The sequence below is a fragment of the Symphalangus syndactylus genome, chromosome 18 (assembly GCF_028878055.3).
Source record: "Symphalangus syndactylus isolate Jambi chromosome 18, NHGRI_mSymSyn1-v2.1_pri, whole genome shotgun sequence".
Taxonomy (NCBI): domain Eukaryota; kingdom Metazoa; phylum Chordata; class Mammalia; order Primates; family Hylobatidae; genus Symphalangus; species Symphalangus syndactylus.
In genome coordinates this window covers 54,308,599-54,331,907 of record NC_072440.2, presented here as the reverse complement: position 1 = coordinate 54,331,907, position 23,309 = coordinate 54,308,599, and the positions used below count along the sequence as shown (strand labels likewise).

The following is a 23,309-nucleotide window of genomic DNA, read 5'->3' as shown; positions in this document are numbered from 1 at the left end:
TCACTGCAACCTCCGCCTCCCAGGTTCAAACTATTCTCCTGCCTCACCCTCCCCAGTAGCTGGGCCTATAGGCGTGTGCCACCATGCCAGGATAATTTTTGTATTTTTAGTAGAGATGGGGTTTCATCATGTTGGCCAGGCTGGTCTTGAACTCCTGACCTCAGGTGATCCACCTGCGTCAGCCTCCCACAGTGCTGGGATTACAGGCATGAGCCACTGCGCCTAGCCTACGTGTGTGAATTACATCTCAAGAAAGCACTTATTAGAGACCACTAGGACCTCTGCAGAGAAGGAGCTCCCACCCCAGGCAGAGGATGAGAAACTCAGAGACCAACTTGAGAACCAACCCTGCCAGCAGCTGCTGTGTATCCTGGGGCTGGTCACTTTGCCTCTCTGACATTCAGTGGCTTCCCAGGGACCATCCTGGCTAACACAGTGAGACCCCGTCTCTACTAAAAATACAAAAAATTAGCCGGGCGTGGTGGCGGGCGCCTGTAGTCCCAGCTACTCAGGAGGCTGAGAGAGGAGAATGGCATGAATCCGGGAGGCAGAGCTTGCAGTGAGCCTAGACCGCGCCACTGCACTCCAGCCTGGGCGACAGAGTGAGACTGTCTCATAAAAAACAAAAAAACAAACAAACAACAACAACAAAAAGCATACTTGAAAGTGGAATGGGCTTCCTTTCTAATAGAATTTTTTGTTGTTGTTCATATGCAGTCACTTCAAAAGACTATGGAGGCAAAGCACCTGACCCATCCTTTCCAAAATATTTTTCAATCATCAAAATTATGCTAAAGAGTAGGAAAATTCCAGAGAATCAGCAAAGTTGAATACAAGAGACTAATGTACACAGAGGGCATAGAGTGACCCACTTTTTATTGCTGGGGGTGTTTTTTTTAATCAAAGAGCAAAATAATTACACAGACACCATTGCATGGCACATCTAAAGTTTTCTGCTTAAGGGAGAATGTAATAAATCAGCAGTAGGTTTCAGTGAGATTTCTTTATGCTTCCACCTTGTACATTGCAACAAGACTCACAATTACTACTCCTTAGTGTACTTCTTTATAACTCCAACATATGTCACTTCTCAAAGTATTCATTTCTTGCTAACATACATTATTATTTGGAAGCATAAAGTTACATTACACAAATATTTTGCATTTTTAAAAATAAGCACTTTTGCCACTTCTGAAACACAGTACTTCATGTAGTGGTGCAACAAAAGCGGAGCACATATTTACCAACTACTTAAGATTAATTTTACCACTACCATCTGCCAAACCCATATTGCCTTTTCCTCAGTACCTTTGGGCAGTGATGTACCATGATTTCACAGACAGAATGTTAATATGACTTATGAATAACAGTACCATCAGTAATACTGAAATCAATGCAGATGGCACAAAACACAAACTTCTCAAGGAGTAACTTGTTTTAAATATGTGGGCAACTCTGTTTTCTCTGTTGTATTATCCACTGAGAAAAAAAATCCTGTTTGATTATGCTCTTACACAAGTTATAAAAAACCAGATTAGGTATATAACTGGTTGACACTTAAGATACTGTACTGCTTTCTACAACAGAAGAACTTCTGAAAAATGTTCTATAGAACTATATTCATAATACCACCTCATTGGTCCATTCCATTCATTGATGGGCAAAGCACTCATGTTTTGACAAAACTTCAAAGCTTCCATAAAAGTTAAATTAGAACAAAAAAATGAATATAACACAACCACAGAATGAAGAATGAAAGTATGACATTTTTGCTTCTAAGAGTGAGTCCTTGAAAATATATGTGGTCACTATGCTGTGGGTTAATTAAGGAATCAGATAGACCGAGGGGTTGAGGAGGAATTATTTAATTATTTAGATGCACTGACCCAGTCAGATTAACATCCAAAGGACTGAGCTCCAAACAAAGAGTCAAGCTACCTTTTAAGCATTTCATGGGGCGGGGGGAGATCTATGCAGGGGGAAGCATATTACAGAAGCGAGAAACAAAGACAGTTATTCAATTAAGACATGCATTACATTATGTCTTACTTTTCAAGGAACAACATGTTTTACGACTTGAGATGACCTTGCAGCTGCACAGCTAGAGAAACAGTCTTCACAATGCCTGGGAAAGGGAGAGATAAGGCTCACTAGCCACAGAAGGAAAAACAGGCCGTTTATTTAAAAGGACTCCAGCTCTTTCTCTTCCTCAAGGGGAATTGGGTTTTCTTACATATAACTGAGTTTTTGCTTACACATTCTTTAATTTCTTTTAATTCCTGTTCCACCTACAGAGATGATTTTAATCACAAGACAGCAGATGAACATGTAAGTAACTCCCCAGGATCTGTGTCCAGAGTCATTTGTGGTGCCGTATGGCTTTCCTTTTCCTTCATTTGAAAAAACAGCAGCACTTGGTTCCATCCATCACTTCTACTTCAGTAGGGGCTGTGAGGGGTGCATTTGGATGTTCTGTGGTGGGGTCATCTGTGTTTAACTCTCCATTTGTAGAACTTACAACCTGGTTTTTGGATTGTTTCATCTTATCTCTGTGTTGATGTGCTTCTCTGTTTGATGACAGAGCAGTATCTTGCTGAACTGCACCCACTGGAGTAGGCAACTGTTCACCAATCCAGTCATATTCATAATCAAACATATATCCTTTTCGACCAAACAAGTCAGTTAAAAGCTCTCGTAAGTAGTCATAGTCTGGTTTTTCAAAAAAAAAAATCTAACCTTCTTACATAACGAAGATATGTTGCCATTTCTGGAAAATTTTCACATAACACTTCTATTGGTGTAGCCCGTTTTGTATCTCCAATTTTCTGATACCTCTTCTCTAATGTGTCAGCCTCAAGCCTTGCCAAGGAAGACTTTTGTATTTAGCTGTTGTCTTTTGTATTTAGCTATTTTATCTCAATTCCTCCCTTCTGCTTTCTGGCATTGGGCAGAGGAGAAAGAAATCAGGCCAGTTCAAGTTCAAAAGCTATTAATCAGATGAGAGCATAGGAACCAGGTACTTTTTCCTCCTCCAGCATATCTGGAATCCAAGCAATCTCAGAGAATACATGAACATATGACCTAAAGCTTCTAAATCATGTCTTCTACTTTGCCCTTTTCCTAAATGTGTTTTTATGCTCATATAGCTAGCTGTTCCTGTAGGGCCCTTGTGCTGTCTGTATGGTATGTGTTTCTTTGTCTCTGGATCAATATATTCCTTTGCCAAACCAAAATCTATAACATGAATAACTTGCTGGGCTTTGTTTCCTGGTCATCCTATTAAGAAGTTCTCGGGTTTTACATCTCTGTATATCAAGCTCTTTGAATGGACAAATTCCATGAGAGAAATCAGTTGTATAGCTATCATGAGAAGTGTTTTAAAATAAAATGTTCTGTCACACAAGTCAAACAAATATTCCAAACTAGGTCCCAGCAGGTCCAGCGCCACAGCATTGTATTTACCATAAGGGCAGAAATAGTAAACTTGAGGTATACCATCTCCAGGTCCTAATTGCTTATAGAATCTGTTTTGCAAATGTAGCTGTGGTGCTTTGGTTTCATGGGCTTCAGCTTAATTGCCACATATTCATTTGTGTATACATTTTTCCCTCAGAGGCGCGGCGGCGAGCAGCGGGGTCGGTCCCGGGCGGGCGCGGGCGAGCCCCCCGGTCTGTCAGTAAGCGCCGGCGGGGGCAGCGGCGGCGGCACATCACACCTGCGGGCGGCCGAAGCAGGAAAGCGAGCCACGGAGGAGGAAAGCGAGCCACGGAGGGGGAAAGCGAGCCACGCAGGGAGCCGGCGAGCAAGGTAGGGGGGAAGGAGCCAGAGAGGGATGTAACGCAGCGCGGCTCGGATTCAGTCCCTACACTGCTGCCGGTGCCTCCTACCGCCGCCGCTGGCCGGAGAGAGTCGCCGCCCAAGCCGCTGCGGTCGCCACCAATGCAGCCGGGAATGAATGCACAGCGGCGCCTGGCTTATCTGGAGGTCAAGCATCCTTCTGCCTCGGGCATCAGGATGGACGCCGGACCCGGAAGTGAACACATGGAAAAAAAATTAAAAAGGCCACTAGGGGGCCGGGCGCGGTGGCTCACGCCTGTAATCCCAGAATTTTGGGAGGCCTAGGAGGGCGGATCACGAGGTCAGGAGACCGAAGCCATCCTGGCTAACATGGTGAAACCCCGTCTGTACTAAAAATACAAAAAATTAGCCGGGCATGGTGGCGGGCGCCTGTAGTCCCAGCTACTCGGGAGGCTGAGGCAGGAGAATGGCGTGAAACCGGGAGGCGGAGCTTGTAGTAAGCCCAGATCGCACCACTGCACTCCAGCCCGGGCGAGAGACAGAGACTCTGTCTCAAAAAAAAAAAAAAAAAAGCCATTAGGGCCAATTTCTTTTAAACGTGACAAGACACCTAGATTTTGTGAATTATGTGTGAATTTACATGAAAAATTAATATTATTTGGGGTTTGGCTGGTTCTGAAATAATTCTGTACTTTATTCTAAATCTTCCTGGGCCATGGTGACTCAGAGACAGGGAGGAGAGGGGTGGGCAGTGCAGAGGGGGAAGCTAGTGGTGGTGACCCTGGGGGACTGGCAGCTCTCGGTCAGGCGGGTGGCCAGGGCACAGGCTGGGCAAAGAGCACGACATCCAGGGCTTATCGAAGACCACTAGCCAGAGCCTGCTTCCCTCGCTGATTTTTAAACGACTGTAGTAGAAACAGGTTGCCCTAAGCCAGGCTGGGAGGGGGTTTCATTACACCTGCCTTGTAGGGATTCTGGGATCCATTATGAGGAAACGCTACAATGTGTACACTACACTACAATCACATGGAAAGATGTTCAAATGCATTCTATAAATATATACACATAAAAGGGAGTGAGTCCTTTTTGCTTTGCACGTGTGCAGTAGATGCTTACACGGAAAGTTCAGTGGAGGCAGCCAGAGATAACAACCCCACCTTTCAGGAAGGGGTAGACCCCTCTAGCGTCAAGGGAGGAGGGTCAAATACAATCTATTAGAAGCTGAGGACCGGGTCCTCGACTTGACCATCTGAAAGCACAGAGGGTGTTACCGCGCAGGTGCACAGCTGTGCCAGAAGGAAAATGTTCTGTAAGAGAGACTGGAGCCCCTGCCGAGAGCGGAGCCGTCTGCAAGTGCTGGATCGCGGCCCCATGACGTCAGGTGTGTCAGGCGCTTGCTGGTTGATGAGGCCCAGAAAGGGAGATTGGAGATGGCCGCAGAGCAGCTCCGCTTTAGGATACACTTATAAGGGAGATTTTGCCAGGACTGGGCGGGTGGCTGTCATGGGAACCCCCAAATCCGCTGCGCTTCTGGCTTTCCTCAACGTTAGCATCTCCTTTCCTGTCAAATATCCCGAGAGAGCTTTGCGATTGTGTTTTTCTTCTGGGGCAACCACCTGCAAAATCTCCATGGAAGGACTGGGGAAAATGCTTCGCAGGACTCCTCAAAGCTCACTCTCATCAAGGGAGGAAAGGCTGAGAGGTGGGCCTCAGAAAGAGTTTTTTGGGAGCCAGGATCCATCCCGAGGGGAGGGAGAGGGGTGCGGCTGGTCTTCTTCATCTGAAGTAAAGGCGTTAAGGAGCTTGCTTGAAGAGTTTAACCTGGGACCCGCGCAGCGCAGCTTGAGGGACATAGGGACTGGCCTCAGATCCAAGCTTGGACAAGCCAGAGAACGAACAACAGGCTATTCATGGCGGCTAGCTCTCACGTTGGAGCCCAAGTGGATCATGGGAAAGAAGAACCACAATGTTCACATCAACCAGAGGCCAGGTAAGAGAGTGAGGTGGCCCGAGGTGGTGGCAGCTCCTGTGGGAAGGGACCATCTGAGGGGCTGGAGGTAAGGCTTGCTGCCCAGGGGCTGTGGGAGTAAGCAACCAAGCTAATCAGAGCGCCTGCTCCCTCCTCAGTGTCTGCACCCAAAGGTGCGCAGTGCAGCACCTGGAGGGCAAGGGTGGTGGGATGAGGGTTGGGGGGATTCTCCACAGAAGTCAGGAGAACACCTGCCTGAGAAAGAGGCCGCCTCCACCTCTGCCAGGGCCAGACCACACCGCAGGCCCCACCAAGTGAAACCGCAGCTGCCGCCATTCCGTCCTCCCTTTCCCGTTTCCATATTGGGAGGGTTAAAATCGCTTTGACAAGAAGGCCTGAAGGAGAGTGATGCAGCCCACCATGCCACTCCTTGGCTGCAGCACGCTGGAGCGGGGGTTGGGAACTGGCAGGAGGAGAGAAGGAGACTCAACACTGGATCCAATTTTTATCACCCAAGAATTACCAGACCACCTGCCCATGCTTTCATCCAGAACAGTAACTGATCCAAACAGTAAAGTAAATGGATGGTGGGAAATTCACATGCAGCTGCTTCTGATGGCCTGTGTCATCAATGCATGGTATAGTCTGTTGGGAAAGTGGGAAAGTAACTTTTCTTCTCCTCCCCGCAGCCCCTTAAATGCCAAGCAGAGCCCTCCTCCGAGCCCTGGGAGAAATCTCGGTGGTCTCCTCACTGCAGCGGTGTCCAAGAGAAAGATGGCCTGAGCCACAGAGGCTGCAGACTTGAGTTTACATGCTCTAGTGGCTCATTAGGAAAAGTAAAATAGGACAAGTAGAATAAACTTGAATAAATATTTTATTTAACCCCAAGATATCTAAGAAGTTATCATTTACACATATACATTAATAGAAGAATGTTTCAGATATGTTACATTCTTTCTTTCTGTGCCAATTCTTTGGCATTCAGTGTATATTTTACACTCACAGCACATCTCTATTTGGACCAGCCTCATTTCGAGGGCTCCGTAGCCACACTTGGCTCTCAGGTATTAAGAAATGTTTTTGTTTTTCAGGTCTTAGAAAATCCAGTGCAGTCTGACACCAAAGCTGCAATCTTCCAAACCAAACATCCCCCTCCCCAGGGTAAGAAACCTTCAGTAGCCCAGGCTTAGAAACCTTCAGTAGAAGGGGCTTTCTCTCGTTCTCACTTTACCTTTTCTTCTATTTAATAACAGTTCTTTTGGCCCCACCCTCTCTCTCCACCCCTTCTTCTCTGCCCAGGGCCAGTGAGCAAGGGAAAAGGCTGAACCCTGGGCCTCTGGGGCTCGCTGGAGTTCTCTCTGCCAGGTTGTGCCCTGAGCAGGCTCAGTCTCTCATGCCGTGATGCTTTTGTGATGGGGATCCCATCTGTGGTTCCTTGATGGGACTCTCCCTTTGCTGGCCCTTTGCACTCAGCTCTGGCCTGCTGGCTGTCCACACACTCGGGATTCCCCTGGTGGGGGGACTCACCTTGCCTGTCCAGGCCTTCCAGGCCCCTTGGAGATGCCAGTTTGTGCAGCTGACCCTGCTGCCCACACTTGTTTTTTTTTTTTTTGTTTTTTGTTTTTTGTTTTTTTTTTTTGTTTTTTTTTTTTTGTATTTTTAGTAGAGACAGGGTTTCACCATGTTGGCCAGGCTGGTCTTAAACTCCTGACCTCAAGTTATCCGCCTGCCTCAGCCTCCCAAAGTTCTGGGATTGCAGGTGTGAACCACTGTGCCCGGCCTCAATGTTATTTCTGTAAACCAGTGAGAATTCCTGATGCACTTATATCAGCCCACTTGTTGTCCTCCCTTTTGGCCTTTAAAAAACTGCTCGTAACGAAGATCCAGTGAAGCTCATTTCCAAGCTTACTTGGGTCTGAGTCTTCCAAGCAGCTGTCCTCACTTTGGCTCAAATAAACTCTTTATATTTTATGCCTCAAACTCTTCCTTTTAAGTCAACACCTACTAGTGCTGGGCCCAGAGCCAGGGGTGACCTGGAATCAAGCTGGGCCCTTCCTCAGCTGGCCAGCCTTTCCTACAGCCAGGACAGCCTTGGCTATGCATGGTGCATGGCTCTGTAGGGCCACCAAAGCTGGACTGGGTCCTGGCGGTGGCAGGCCAGTCTCTTCCTCTTTGTACAGATGGGAAGCTAGAGTGAAAGGAACTAATCCACCATAGTGCAGGCCAAGGAGAAAAGGAAAGAAGCAGAGAACACCCCTTTTCCCCTGAGATGTAGACCGTGGGTTGGGGGTAAGGACTGGGAGAGCTTAAATGCCAGCCATGTCATCCATCCCTGTAGCCTGGCTGTGGCTTTTGCAAGTCCCCATTCCTGTCAACAGTGTGAGCAGAGCACTCGGAGCTGAGGTTGGTGGGGTCAGGGGAGAGTGCTGGGGATAGGGAAGGGCAAAGATGATAAAAACATCCAAGAATGAAACCCCTGCTCGTGGAATCTCATAGTCTTGTTGGGGAGACCAGCACTGCATGAGCAGGTAACGCAGCACAGCATGCACCCTGGGTGCAAAGGCACCCAAGGAGGCAATGATTAACTGCACAGAAGGGCTGGAGGGTTGAGAAAGACTTTGAGATAAAAAGATAACAAGAGTTTTTCATGTAGACAAGAAGAGACAAGAAGAGGGCTTCATGTTCCCAAGGAGAGGGAGTAGAATGTCCACCGTGTGCATGGATACAGCAGCAGGGCTGAGCTGGCCACAGCTGCTGTGCTGACACTGAACCATCAGGGCTGGGCGATGTGGGTAGCAGGAGATGCAGCTGGACATAGGCAAGGTCATACCCGCAATTAAGGCCTGGGAAGTCACTTTCCAAAAGGTTTGTACTTTATCCTGAGGGCAGGGAAGAATTTGGGGCCAGAGATGGGCAGAATCTGACCATAGCTGAGAGACTGGCCCGAATCCTTGGAGATGCTACCTGACTCTAGGATGCAGGTTCTGCAATACCCAGTGGTGATGGCATGGGCAGGGCCTGGGAGGTAGGAGGAAGAAGACCAATTCCAGGTCCATTCTGGAGGTAGAGTCTCTACAGGCCTGAGGGAGGACCAGGCTTTGGAAGGAAGGCCCTGGTGTGCCTTTGGAGGAAGTGGAAGGTAGAAAAGCGCACTTCTACCAGGCTGCAGTGCATTTGGCTGCATGTATCATGAGCTGAGCATAGTGGGGAATGGATTTTGTCATCTTGGACTTCTTATGAAGTTCAAGCAAAGAGGTGGCTGGTGTTGGTCAAACAGCTGTCAGCATCTGGGCTTCTATTTTTGCCATCTCTTTGGCCATGAAGTCCTTGTCCAAGGCAGGAAGAGGAGGTGGCAGTGTAGTGGATGTGGTGGCACCCTGCCCAGGTTACCTGTTCAAGCCAAGGCATTCCCTACAGCTGCTGGGAAGAGCAGCTGCTACAGATGCCTTCACCCTTGCCTGGGAACTACCGGCTGATGTGAGAGACAAAGGCTCTGCCCACTTGACTCAAGGCAGGGCAGCTGCAGGGCCAACCAGCTCCAGAGCTCCCTGCAGTGTCAGCCACAGCCTCAGTTGCAACCTCATTGTCAGCCAGCTTTTCCCACTGCCCCATCCTGCCTCCCTCATCTGTCCCAGGTGCATCTCCCAAAAGCCTCCACAGTAGACCTCCTGCATGCACAGGGCTCTCTGTCTCGGAGTCTGTCCCCAGAAAGTCAGTCTAAGACAGCCAGCTGTATCTGACCACCATATCCAGAAAGCAACCCCAGCCCTGGAGCAGACCTTGGCTTCTCTCTCAGTGGCCAGAATTGAGCTCTGGCTGCCAGGGAGCCCAGGCACAGTACAATCTCAGGAGTGTGCTAGCAAAGGAGAAGGCAGGAATGGGTGTCCGGGGCACTGACTGTCACAGAAGTTTCAGACACTTAAAACCACACATTTAATTTATCAAATCGCCTGAGAAGACAGAATGACCGGGGACAGTTAATGTTCCTGGGATGATGTTTTGCATGTTCTGATAAACTGGGTCTCTCCTTTGAAAACGTCTTATGGCTAAAGGCTGAGATGAGAAAGAAAAGGTGGAGAAATACAGAGGATGGCATTTAAGAAGCCTTGATCTAAGTGTTGACTGCAGTGTGTTCTGGATGTGAAATCTAGGCTTTTCCTCATCTGTCAGATGAGGACGTGATGCCTCTGAGGAGTGGCTGTGATCCAACAAGGGAGACGGCATTGTCATTGTGCTAAGCAGGGCTCAGGATGGCCAGGCAGGAATGAGGCTGGGAGGGGAGGACTGGGGAGCAGGGTGGAGTTTCTCGGGGTCTGTAGCAGGCAAGGCAGGGCAGGGAGGGGACAAGGCAGGGCAGGGAGGGGACAAGCCAGAGATACTCCACCTGGCTAGAATCTCCCACAGGCGTGGCCCAAGGCACAGAAACTGGGGTGGAATGAGGGTGGACTCTGGTCAGTGGGACTCAGTAAGGTGGGTTGGAACCAGTGAGCTGGATGTGTGGCCCTTCAGGGGATGGAGATCCTCGATGTGGACTCAGAAATCAGTGTGTTTCCTGGACCCTCCTGGCCAGTAAGTTAGAACAGAAGAGGCATCTATGTGGGGCCTTGACTCACCCCAGGTATTTTGCCACTAGTTCCAACATTCCTTCTCTGAGAACACAAACATACATGGGAGATAGAGGGGTTTACAATCCCATTTCCTACCTATACACAGAGCCCTGGGCCACTGAATCAGTAAAATTTATGGTGATTAAGCCTCTGCACGGGGGTGGTCCAGTATCACCATGGAAACATCACACCCTTCTCCCAGCCCAGGAAGTGATGGAGGGTGATGGGTAGGCACGGTGTCAGGAATCAGGCTTGGACAGAGGCATGTGCAGCACTGGAGATGACTGATGGAGGGAGAAAGAGGCTCCTGGAGCAAGGGAGCGCATCAGCTGCTGGTGTCCCAAGGAGGACCAGATCCAACTGAGTGAATCTAGCAGCACAAATTGGGATCTGAGCTCTGCAGATTTGGGGGAGGAACTGGTAATGCTCCCTCGTAGTCCCTCCCTTTGAAGAGGAGCTGGCCTTTGACTCTCAAGTCCAGCATCTAGTTATTACTGAGATGTGCTTCTCTGCAGATTCCTTCTGGGGTGGGAAGTAGGGCTGCCAGTTTTCTCTGCAGCAAATCCCAGAGATTAGGCTGTTGTTTGTTTTTCAAATTTTAACATTTTATTGTGCTTTTTCCTCTATCTTTTAAAGATCAGAGCCCACTTGAGCCTCTGGCTGTCCTGGACAAAACTGCCAGTCAGAGCTGCTTGATCCGTGTGGGGCATCTGGTGTGGCTGGTGGGACCCTGTGTTTCAAGGTACTGCACCCCAGTGCCCAGCACATGCTGGGGCCTCAGGAGATGGTGGTAGGATATCTGGGTCTAAGTTTCCCCCAAAGCCAACCCTGAGACAAGACTTGGGTGCAGGATCCTGGGAAGCCCAGGGGGAACCACGGGTGCAGCACCTGGAAAGGAGAAAGCCCGTGAAGTTTATGCCAGAGCCCACTCCAGCTGGGGCCTCTGAGGAGCCTGTGGAGAGCCTCGGGGTGTTCCCTTCAGAAGACGAGAGCCTGGGGAGACCCCTACACTGAGGGGAGGGCTGCCCCTCAAGGCAGAAATGTAGCAGTACTGCAGCAGCTGCAGGTGCACTCTGGGGGCCCAGGCTGAGCCTCTAGTGTCTGTACAGGGGATGGGAGGCCAGTGTTTGTGGAGACTTGGACAAGTCTTGCAGTGTGGCAGGAGATGATGGCCAATGTGCAGCAGAAAGCCATGCGGGGGTCAGCTCTCCTCCTGCTGAACCCTCTTCACCTCTCCCAGGCCCTACTAGTGCACTCTCATTTTTGCCTAAGCTGTGTGAGTTTGGTTTCTGGAACTTGCACCAAAACTGTCCTTACTGAAGTGCAAATGACATTATAAACCCAAAGCCTTGGAGACAAATGTGACCTCCCTTCGCTCTTGGTCTAGAAGCAAGGCCGGGTGGGCTGAGCTCCCATGCTCAAAACTTGTGTGAAATGCTCCAAGGAGTGCTTTTGGTGAAATTACTGACAGCATCTAGGACCTGATGGCCAGTTCCAGATGCTAACAAGATGAAGTCGACCGACTGCTCCTTTTTACCACACAAACAACTTTTATTTGCATGTGGCTACTTAGTAAATATTAAACAGTGATCATCCTAGACAGCTGCCTGGCAACAAAAGGAGAGACATATGGTGGCTTTTCAAGGTATCAGGTTGCAAAAAAAAAGTATCAGAGTGATCAGAAAGTGTGCAGTGAGCAGTAATGAAGCCAGAATTTTCTTTCCCATGATTCCTGTAGTTCTGTCCCTGCCCCCGCAAACCCCAGGAGGGGAAAAAGGTTGATACAAAACTGTAAGCACTCGAATCAGTTAAGACAAGCCACTTTCTCATAATTTATTTCATTCCAAATGACAGAAGGCACAGGCAGTTACAGGGCTGTGCCCTGCTCATCTGGGTCAGCAGAAGAGCACAGCTTTCTTTAGAAAAACATTTACTTTAAAACCAAGCACCTTGATTTGATATTTCCGTGTGCACAACTTTGCCCGTTGAGGTCTTGGTGAGCCCTGGCCCAACCGTGTGGGCACCACCATTCCGCCAGGCCTCGGAGGGCCACCAGGTGCTTAAGAGAATGTGAGGGGGGTGAGTGCAGGTGAAGGAGCGCGGTCCCTGGGACATGGGTCCTTCACTCCTCACTGAGATGATGTGGCAGCCTTTTCTTCCAATGCGGTTGTGGCTGGAGAATCATTGGATGTAATGTTTTCACCTTCCTCTCTGAGGGTCTTTTCTGAGGAGCCAGGCATTTTCTAGTCCTTAAGAGGTGGGGTCTTGGAGTCCTGACCCAGGCATCCAGCAGCTGTGCAGTTTCTGAGATGTCAGACTCACGGAGTAGCAGGCTATGCCCTTCCCTCCCCACTCTCCACCTCTCAAGCCCCAGATCTTACTGTATAATGATTAATTTTCCCCACAAATCTACCCTCAAAATTGGCTTCATGTAGATTTTCCTTGGATCTCAATGCTGGAGAAGAAAGGGGAGGGGAAGTGGGAGGCTAGTGGGCAGGGTGGCTTGACCCTCTCAGCCTCCCTGGGAACTCAGGACCACAGCTCCCTAGCGCAGGCTGAACAAGGACCAGGAACAAGGTCTGTGCATCTGCATTAGATCTGAAGACTTTGGTTGCACATCTTCAATTTTAAGATAATCAGGCTGAGTATTCCCCTGAACCTACTCTAGGGAAGCCCACAGCTGAGGCAAAATCCCCCAACAGGCTTGACAGTGGAGCTGGGATTCTCAGCAGTGAGGGCTTTGATGTGAGTTTGCTAGAAGAGCAAGTTCATGGTCAGATAATTTCAAGAGACAGTTACTTTCCCAGGAAAAAGAAAATAAAAGCTTCCTCTTATTCAGTAGAGTGAATTTAAATGTCCAAAGTATGGTGTCTTCGCTTAGTCTGCAAGGACGCTCTGTTAATCCCATGGATGTTTTAGTGGATCTTCTGTTTATCATCCAGATGGTGAGCATTGGAAGCTGCTTTTGGGGAGAAATAATCAGGACTTTCAAAGAGCATTTCCCCCTTGGCCTGGTGCCTGTGCATCGGTGGTAAAAATGCTGGAGGCATGCAGAATGTAGAGCAGCATGGCGACGAAGGCAAAGAACTGGAAGGAGGTGGAGAATGACTGTTAGAGACAGCAATGCCAGCTCCTGCCCACCCCCGGGGACCCTCAGCCCCGATGTCCAGGAGGCTACGCATGACCCTGCCTCCTAGCCTCCTGCCTGGCCTGAGGGCAGAAACCCCTGGCCAACGACTCCCTCTCCTGGAAACTCTCCATCAGGGTGTCCCTGGGGCCATCCTGGTGTCCTGCCCTGACTGCAGTCTCTGTCTCATCTGCACCTGGCTGTGAAGCAGGCTTACCTCCACCCTGGCCCTTGGCCCACAACCCATGCTGACCTCCTGCCCGAGGCCCACTCTCCTCTACCCACCTCCAGAAAACCCATGCTCTGACCGCCCCTACAGCTCCACTCGCTGGCCCAGAACTCTGCTCTGAGTGGCTCGTCAACTCCTTGTGAATGTTCAGACCTCTTCCAGCTCTTCCTGGCTCACACTGAGCCTCTGACATTTCTCCACAAGCCTCACAAGCCCAGTGGGCCCCAGGGTCCTCTTCTCACCCTGCTCTCTGAGCCTGACGCCTGTGGCCCCTGACTCTTCCTGCCTCCCTTGCCAGCCATATGCAAAGCCACCCCAAAGGCTACTGATTTCCCTGCCTAGCTCATGGGACATGCATTTCTCCCTTGTCTCAGCCACCGGCATCCCAGGCCAGGACTCCCCATGGCCTCACTTTTCCACTTCTGCCTGCCCTGCCCCTCAAATCTGCTCCATGATTTGGGCAGGGCAGGTAGAAGTGGACAACTGAGGACACTTCTCACTCATGGGGAGAACATGACCGTGTTGCCCCACGTTGAAGCTGTGTGATGGCTCTGCTCTTTTCTCAGGGTAGGGCCGTCACCTTCACCTTTCCGGCCCTGCCAACCATCCCAGCCCCACTCTGCCCCACTGTCCACTCACATGCTCCTCATTCAGTCAGTCAGTCAACAAATATTTTTTATCCACCTGCTTTCCTTCAAGAACAACTGTGGGTATAACAGTGGAGAAAATATTCAAAAATTCCTGCCCTCTTGGAGCTTACAGCTGAGAGATAAGATGCAGATAGCAGCAGCAAGATAGATGAGTAGCACATAAATGGGTTAGATGGAGGTAAATGCCCAGGAGAAAATGAAGCAGGGAAGGGGAAAGTGGAATGCCAAGGTCTCAGGGGAGGAGCCATCAGGGAAGGCCCTGTCAAGAGGACAGAAGGAGGCAGGAGCCACCAGGCAGTTACCCCTGCCAAGGCCCCACGCAAGTGCATGTCTGTGTGCTCATGGGCAGTGAGGAGGGTGGTGTAGCTGGGGCAGCTGACCATGGATGAACAGCAGGGGGCCTTGCTGGGGACAGGCCGGGTCATGGAGGGCCCCAGGGGTCATTTCTGGACTTGCAAGTTTAGGAAGTTAAACTCACCTGATGAGGAGGGAAGGGAGGCAGACAGGCTGGAAGGCAGCTGAGATATCTTGTGGCCACTCCACAGAGTCACAGTGCTCCCTGGAACCCCATACTTACTCTGAAGACAGCACCCCACCATCTACCTCTTTCTCCTGCCATGGCCACATGAGCCTGCAAGAGCCACCAGGCCAACGTGGGGCCATCTGGCCACAGTGACTGATCCAGGGATGGGAAGAGATGTAGCCTTGGTGTTGGAGTCCTTCCTTGGAAGTTTTCAAGGTAGGATTCAGGAAGGTCAGGCCACTCTGCTATGGTTTGACTCTGTGTCCCCACCCAAATCTCATCCTGTAGCTCCCATAATTCCCTCGTGTTGTGGGAGGGACCCAGTGGGAGATGATTGAATCATGGGAGTGGGTCTTTCCCATGCTATCCTTGTGAGAGTGAATGCGTCTCATGAGATCTGATAGTTTTAAAAGTGAGAGTGTCTCTGCACAAGCTCTCTTTTTGCCTGCTACCATCCATGTAAGATGTGACTTGCTCTCCTTGCCTTCTGCCATGATTGTGAGGCCTCCCCAGCCATGTGGAACTGTGAGTCCAATAAACCTCTTTCTTTTGTAAATTGCTCAGTCTTGGGTATGTCTTTATTGGCAGAGTGAAAGTGGACTAATAGACACTTCAAAGGAGGAATGTGTCGCTGTGAGCCCTCTGCCATGTGAGGGCGCCATCCCACAAGGGAAGGAGAGGAGAGCTGGCTGGTAAGTGGCAGACTCAGGACGCCCCAGGGGACCTGAAGCCTGGGGGCCCTGCTGTCTCCACCGTGGCTGGACCACCTCGCCGTGGTCCCACAACCAGTACATTACCCCTGTAGGGTTCTGTGATTTACACAAAGGACACTGGAATAGTTCAGTCATGCTGAGGGATGTGGGCCCCATTCCAAAGGCAGTAGGAGCCATTGAAGGATTTTCAGTAGGACAGAGACACCTGTCCCAATTTGTGTTTTGGAAAAAAAAGTTCTGCAGACAATGTGGAGGGGCCTAAGAGAGAGGAAAACTGGAGTGGGAATGATATAAGGTAAAAGAGGACCCCAGAATGTGGGTGCACATGTTTACAGGGACAAGCATCCCTCTCCCCTGCCCCCGTGGCTCCTTCCGCTTGAGGGCTCAGGGTCTATACAGCATAAGCAGAGTTAGGCCTCCTGCACTAAACATCCTCCAGCCAAGACTTGCTGTCCACAGCCAGCTCACTCACCAAGGCTGCCATGTTAATGTAGTAGTTTCTCAGGTCCTGGGCCTCAGACATGATCGTGACATGTACTTGTAGGACAGCAGCACTCATGTGCAGAATGCCAGTGGTCCCATGGTACAGGCTGTTCTGGAAATGCAGAGCAGAGTCATGCATGGCCACGTCACTCAGGTGAGCACTTTCCTCTTTGGCTACATAGCTGTAAAGAATGAGCAAATGAGGCAGGCCAGCCCCACAAACTCCCGCTTTTTTTGTTTGCAGTGTGATTTGGTTTGGCTATGTGTCCCCACCCAAATCACATCTCGAATTGTAATCCCCACGTGTTGAGGGAGGGACCTGGTGGGAGATGATTGGACCATGGGGGCGGTTTCCCCATGCTGCTCTCGTGATAGTGAGGGAGTTCTCATAGGATCTGATGGTTTTCAAGTGTGATACTTCCCCATTCTCTTCTGCTGCCATGTAAGGGTACCTTGTTTCTCCTTCACCTTCCACCATGATTGTAACTCTCCCGAGACCTCCCCAGCCATGCAGAACTGTGAGCCAATTAAATCTCTTTTCTTTTTTTTAATTTTTATTTTTTTTTTTATTATACTTTAGGTTTTAGGGTACATGTGCACAATGTGCAGGTTTGTTACATATGTATCCCTGTGCCATGTTGTTTTGCTGCACCCATTAACTCGTCATTTAGCATTAGGTATATCTCCTAATGCTGTCCCTCCCCCCTCCCCCCACCCCACAACAGTCCCTGGAGTGTGATGTTCCCCTTCCTGTGTCCATGAGTTTTCATTGTTCAATTCCCACCTAGGAGTGAGAACATGTGGTGTTTGTAAACCTCTTTTCTTTATAAATTATCCAGTCTCAGATACTTCTTTATAGCAGTGTGAGAACAGACTAATACAGAAAATTGGTGCTTAAAGTCAGGCACTGCTATGAAGATACCTGAAAATGTGGAAGTGACTTTGGAACGGGGTAATGGACAGAGTTTCGAACAGTTTGGAATACTCACAAGAAGACGGGATTATGTGGGAAAGTTTGGAACTACCGAGAGACTTGTTGAATGATTTTGACCAAAATGTTGATAGTGATATGGATAATGAAATCCAGGCTGAGGTGGTCTCAGATGGAGATGAGGAAATTATTGGGAACTGGAATAAAGGTCACTCTTGCTATGCTTTAGCAAAAAGACTGGTGGCATTTTACCCCTGCCCTAGAGCTCCGTGGCACTTTGAACTTAAGAGAGATGATTTGGGGTATCTGGCAGAAGAAATTTCTAAGCAGTGAAGTATTCAAGATATGACCTGACTTTTCCTGAAAGTGTACAATCATATGCACTCATAAAGAGATGGTCCAAAACTGGAACTTATGTTCAAAAGGGAAGCAGAACATAAAAGTTTAGACAATTTGCAGCCTGACCATGTGGTAGAAAAGAAAAACACATTTTCTGGGGAGAAATTCAAGCTGTCAGCTGCAGAAATTTGCATAAGTAATGAGAGGCCCCAAGACAAATGGGGAAGATATCTCCAGGGCATTTCAGAGATCTTCACAGCAGCCCCTCTCATCACAGGCTCAGAGACCTAGGAGAGAAAAATGGCTTTGTGGACCAGGCTCAGGGCCCTGTTGCTCTGTGCAGTCCTGGGACACAGCACCCTATATCCCAGCTGCTCCAGCTCCAGCAGTGGAGGCTAAAGTACAGCTTGGGCCATTGCTTCAGAGGGTGTAAGCCCCAAGCCTTGGCAGCTTACACATGGTGTTGGGCCTACAGGCATGCAAAAAGCAGGAATTGAGGTTTAGGAACCTTGGACAAGATTTCAGAAGATGTTATGGAAATGCCTGGATGTCCAGGCAGAAGTCTGCTGCAGGGGTGGAACCCTTATGAAGAATCTTACTAGGGAAGTGCAGAAGGAAAATGTGGGGTCAGAGCCCCCACAAAGAGTCCCCACTGCAGCACTACCTAGTAGATCTGTGAGGAGAGGGCCACCATCCTTTAGACCCCAGAATGGTAGGTCTACTGACCGCTTGCACCAGTCACCTGGAAAAGCCACAGGCACTCAACGCCAGTTTGTAAAAGCAGCTGCAGGGGCTATACTCGGCAGAGCCAACAGGGGTGGAGCTGCCCAAAGCTGTGGGTGCCTACCCTTTGCAACAATGTGACTTGAACATGTGACATGAAGTCAAAGGAGATTTTGGAGTGTTGACATTTACTGGCTGCCCTGCTGGGTTTTGGACTTGCATGGGGCCTGTAGCCCCTGTGTTTTGACCAATTTCTTCCGTTTTGAATGGGAGCATTTACCCAATGCCTGTACCCTCATTGTGTCTTGGAAGTAACTAACTTGCTTTTGATTTTACAGGCTCATAAGCAGAAGATACTTCCCTTGTCTTAGATGATATTTTAGACTTGGACTTTTGGGTTAATGCTAGAATAAGTTAAAACTTTGGGAGACTGTTGGGAAGGCATGATTGTGTTTTTAAATGTGAGAAGGACATGAGATTTGGGAGGGGATGGGGGTGTAATGCTATGGTTTGGCTCTTTGTCCCCACCCAAATCTCATCTCCAATTGTAATCCACATGTATCAAGGGAGGGACCTGGTGGGAGGTGATTGGATCATGGGGGCAGTTTCACCTATGCTGTTCTCATGATAGTGAATGAGTTCTCATGGGATCTGATTGTTTAAAAGTATGGCACTTTCACCTCCCACCTCTCTCCTGTTGCCATGTAAGGTATGCCTTGCTTTCCCTTCACCTTCCACCATGATTGTAAGTTTCCTGAGGCCTCCCTAACCATGAGGAACTATGAGTCAATTAAAACCTCTTTTCTTTATAATTTACTCAGTCTCAGGTAGTTCTTCATAGCAGTGTGAGAACAGACTAATACACAGTGTTTTAAACGTAATGTCTATGTCATAATCAGTGGCAGATTAATAAAGATCAGTATGTTTCAGTTATCCAAAGTCAATCTTGGTCTGACATATTAAATGAAAAATTCCAGAAATTAACAATTAAATGTGTGCCTTTCTGAGTATCATGATGAAATCTTGCACTGTCCCAACCTGTGCCACCTGGGACATCATCCCAGTGAATCATCCGTTTGTCAGCACATCTACACTGTCTGTGCCACCCATGTTAGTCACTTTGTACCCATCTGGGCTATCAGATTGACTGTTGTGGTACTGCAGTGCTTGCATTCAAAGAATCCTTATTTTACTTCATAATGGCCCCAAATTGCAAGAGTAGTGATGCTGGCAATTTGGGTATGCCAAAGAGAAGTCATAGAGTGCTTTCTTTAAGTGAAAAGGTGAAAGTTTTCAACATAATAAGGAAAGAAAAAAATGTGCTGAGGTTGTTAAGATCTACATTAAGAATGAATTGTCTATCTGTGAAATTGTGAGGAAGAAAAAAGAAGTGCATGCATAGCATAATCGGGGTTCGGTACTACCTGAGGATTCAGGCATCCCCTGGGGGGTCTTGGGACTTATCCTCCAGAGATAGGGGGAACCAGTGTATACTATCTTAGGTATGCTGAGGAATTGATAACTTTGTATACATGTGATAATGTTAGAAAGTTTGTGGGGTTTTCTGAAAATATTCTGAAGTGTGTGGAATAGAATGACATGATGCCTAGAGTTTGCCTTAAAATTCCTTAGTGGGAACAAAGGCTAGATGAAACAAACGTGGTAAGATCTTGATAATGCTGGAATCTTGGTTATGGCTAAATGAGGGCCTATAATACAATATTTTGTACTTTTAAATATGTCTTTAATTGTTCAATATGGAACACTTCTAAATGATTTTTTGAGATGATGCAACAACATAAAAATTAATGATGTAATATTAAATGAAAGCATCTACATCCAAAATTATTTGTAAAGTATTATATATATATATATATTTTTGCACAAAATTTATGTGGGATATGGAAGAAATAACCTGTCACAGGGATTGCGATAGAGCCTGGAGAATGGAGTGATTTTTTTCCTACTAGCTTTTTCTTCAGTGTTGCTCCAAGGATTTTACCAGGAAGAAAATTTAGGGGAAACACATAAGAATATGCTTGATCACAGGGCCTTGTGTATTCTCCTAACATGGAAGGCAGTGAAGGGGAATACAAGGAATGATTTACTCTTGCAGAGAAATGTTTTCATTTTGGCCTGGTAGTAAACATACTAAGATAAAAAGTCTTGGTTCCATAGGAGCCTAGCCCAGGATCCCTCCCTGCCCAGAAAGACCAATTGTCCTCACTCAACCCAGGACATCCACCCAGGAGAAGCCATGCTGCTGGTTCTTACCAGAACTCTCCAGGATTCAAATCTTTTGTAAAATCCAAACAAGGAAGACAAGGGGAACATCAGGGAGATGAGAAACAAGGTAAGTGAGACATACATCACTCATCCTTGCAGCAATGGGTTTGCTACCTGGGTGTTGGCTACCAGGATCCAGACCCAGAACCCAAATATCTGGAAGATGAAAGCGTGAAAGAAGGAGCTTCATTAGCCAGTGTGGTGCACGTTTTCCTTTGCAGGGCATCTCTTTTCTGTCTCTAGTTAAAAGCTCAGGTGAAGTTAGGAGGGAACCAAGAGGGAAATGGAGAAGGAAGCCTGGCCCCTCTGAGTCATGGTAAAGTCAGATCCGATTGTTAGCAAATTCAAGGAGTTGAAAGGCATAGGGAAGGACTTCATGTCTAAAACACCAAATCAATGGCAACAAAAGCCAAAATTGACAAATGGGATCTAATTAAACTAAAGAGCTTCTGCACAGCAAAAGAAACTGCCATTAGAGTGAACAGGCAACCTACAGAATGGGAGAAAATTTTTGCAATCTATCCATCTGACAAAGGGCTAATATCCAGAATCTACAAAGAACTTAAACAAATTTACAAGAAAAAAATCAAAGAACCCCATCAAAAAGTGGGCAAAGGTTATGAACAGACACTTCTCAAAAGAAAACATTTATGCAGCCAACAGACACATGAAAATATGCTCATCATCACTGGCCATCAGAGAAATGCAAATCAAAACCACAATGAGATACCATCTCACACCAGTTAGAATGGCGATCATTAAAAAGTCAGGAAACAACAGGTGCTGGAGAGGATGTGGAGAAATAGGAACACTTTTACACTGTTGGTGGGACTGTAAACGAATTCAACCATTGTGGAAGACAGTGTGGCAATTCCTCAAGGATCAAGAACTAGAAATACCATTTGACCCAGCCATCCCATTACTGGGTATATACCCAAAGGATTATAAATCATGCTGCTATAAAGACACATGCACATGTATGTTTATTGTGGCACTATTCACAATAGCAAAGACTTGGAACCAACCCAAATGTCCAACAACAGTAGACTGGATTAAGAAAATGTGGCACATATACACCATGGAATACTATGCAGCCATAAAAAAGGATGAGTTCATGTCCTTTGTGGGGACATGGATGAAGCTGGAAACCATCATTCTGAGCAAACTATCACAAGGACAGAAAACCAAACACCGCATGTTCTCACTCATAGGTGGGAACTGAACAATGAGAACACTTGAACACAGGGTGGGGAACACCACACACCAGGGCCTGTTGTGGGGTGGGGGGAGGGGGGAGGGATAGCATTAGGAGATATATCTAATGCTAAATGACGAGTTAATGGGTGCAGCACACCAACATGGCACATGAATTCACATATGTAACAAACCTGCATGTTGTGCACATGTATCCTAGAACTTAAAGTATAATTAAAAAAAAAAAAATCAATAAATAATTAATTAAAAATAAATTCAAGGGGTTAATGCAGAAGTTGCAAACAGAGGGACTCTCGACCAACTCTGGCCTGTGAATGTGTCTTCTTGGCTCAATCAGTATTGGGATATACACTTTTAAACGATTCTGAATAAGTTGCCAACGTTTAAAACAGGATATTTCACATGAAAAATCCATATTTGGGTCATTTCTTTAGAAATACATGGGTCCTGGCCACAGTGTACCCATTTCTCAGGTCAGAGTAGGCTGGAATGAGTTGTGACTGTCTCTTTAAAAAGGACCTGGGGTCCTCAGTGGACCACATCCCCTCACCCCATTAACTTCCCAGCATGCTGTGGCACATTCCCTGTTGCTCACTGACACTGTGGAATTGTTTACTAATGAGATAGAGCTTATTTTTGTATATTTGCTAGCCATTAATATTTCTTCCTCTGTAAAGTCTTTTTTATTTTTTTATCAGTTAAATATTTTCAAATAGATTTTTCTTTTTCTTATTGATTCATAGAAATTCTTGCTAATAGTGCAAATTTCATGGGCTGTCATAAACATTGCAAATATATTCTGCTAGCACTCACATGCTTTATCGCTTCCTTTGATTAACTAAGCCCGTAATTTTAATGCAGTTGAATATGTCAATCTTTTCCTTTATTGACTATGTTTTTTATAAAGTTTAAGAAATTCTTCTCTATCTTGGGAGTCATGAAGATATTCTTGCATTCCATATTTTCCTCCTGACATAATTTTCTTTCTTCCTGAAGTGCACTGTTTAGTAGTCTCTTTAGTGAAGGTCAGTGGCTAGTAGTCAGTTTGATTTATTAGAAAACGTCCTTAAATTTCCCCTGACAATTATTTTCTCTCCACACTTCCAAGATATATTTCCACTGTGTTGTATATGTTTTCATATGATTCTGTTGTATTCTGGCTTCCATTGTTGCTGTTGAAAGGTCAGCTGTCAGTTGAACTCTTATTTTGTAGGAATCTGTCTTCCTTATTTGGCTATATTTAGTCTTCACTCTGTCTTTGGCATTCTGCAGTTTGTGAAACAGCGATACCATGTGTCCAGATGTGGATTTTTTTTATTACTTCTGCTTGGTATTCATTTTATATTCAATATCTGAAAATTCCATTCACTTGCCCTTAATAGCTTGATTCTGCAATTTGTGGCTTTCATTAACTTCCATTCTTGTTCACTTGTTTCCTCTTATGTTTAGTGAATTTTGATTGGAAGTTCATGTCTGTGGGGGTAACTCAGTTCTGAATGATGTATTAGAAACTTTCTAGACCAAACAACTTCACTCACTTTTTTTTTTTTTTCTTGAGAGAGTTTCTCTCTGTCACTCAGGGTGGAGTGCAGAGAGAGGTTCAATCATGGCTCACTGTAGCCTCCAACTCCTGAGATCAAATGATCCTCCCACCTCAGCCTCCTAAGTAGTTAGGACTACAGGCACACACTACCACACCTGGCCAATTTTTATTTT

General features: G+C 47.2%; 1 protein-coding gene and 1 pseudogene across 1 annotated transcript; both read right to left on the bottom strand.

The window, feature by feature from the left end:
* Positions 1 to 859: 859 nt before the first annotated feature.
* LOC129467831 (casein kinase I-like) lies at positions 860 to 4,013 on the bottom strand (annotated as a pseudogene).
* Positions 4,014 to 12,177: 8,164 nt separating this feature from the next.
* Positions 12,178 to 20,539, bottom strand: LOC129467836 (MAL-like protein). Its single transcript, XM_055252669.2, has 3 exons — positions 20,367 to 20,539; positions 16,089 to 16,211; positions 12,178 to 13,461 (listed from the first exon to the last, which is right to left on the bottom strand). The coding sequence occupies exons 1-3, from the start codon at positions 20,460 to 20,462 to the stop codon at positions 13,363 to 13,365; spliced, it is 318 nt and encodes a 105-aa protein (XP_055108644.1). The 5' UTR covers positions 20,463 to 20,539; the 3' UTR covers positions 12,178 to 13,362.
* Positions 20,540 to 23,309: the final 2,770 nt, after the last annotated feature.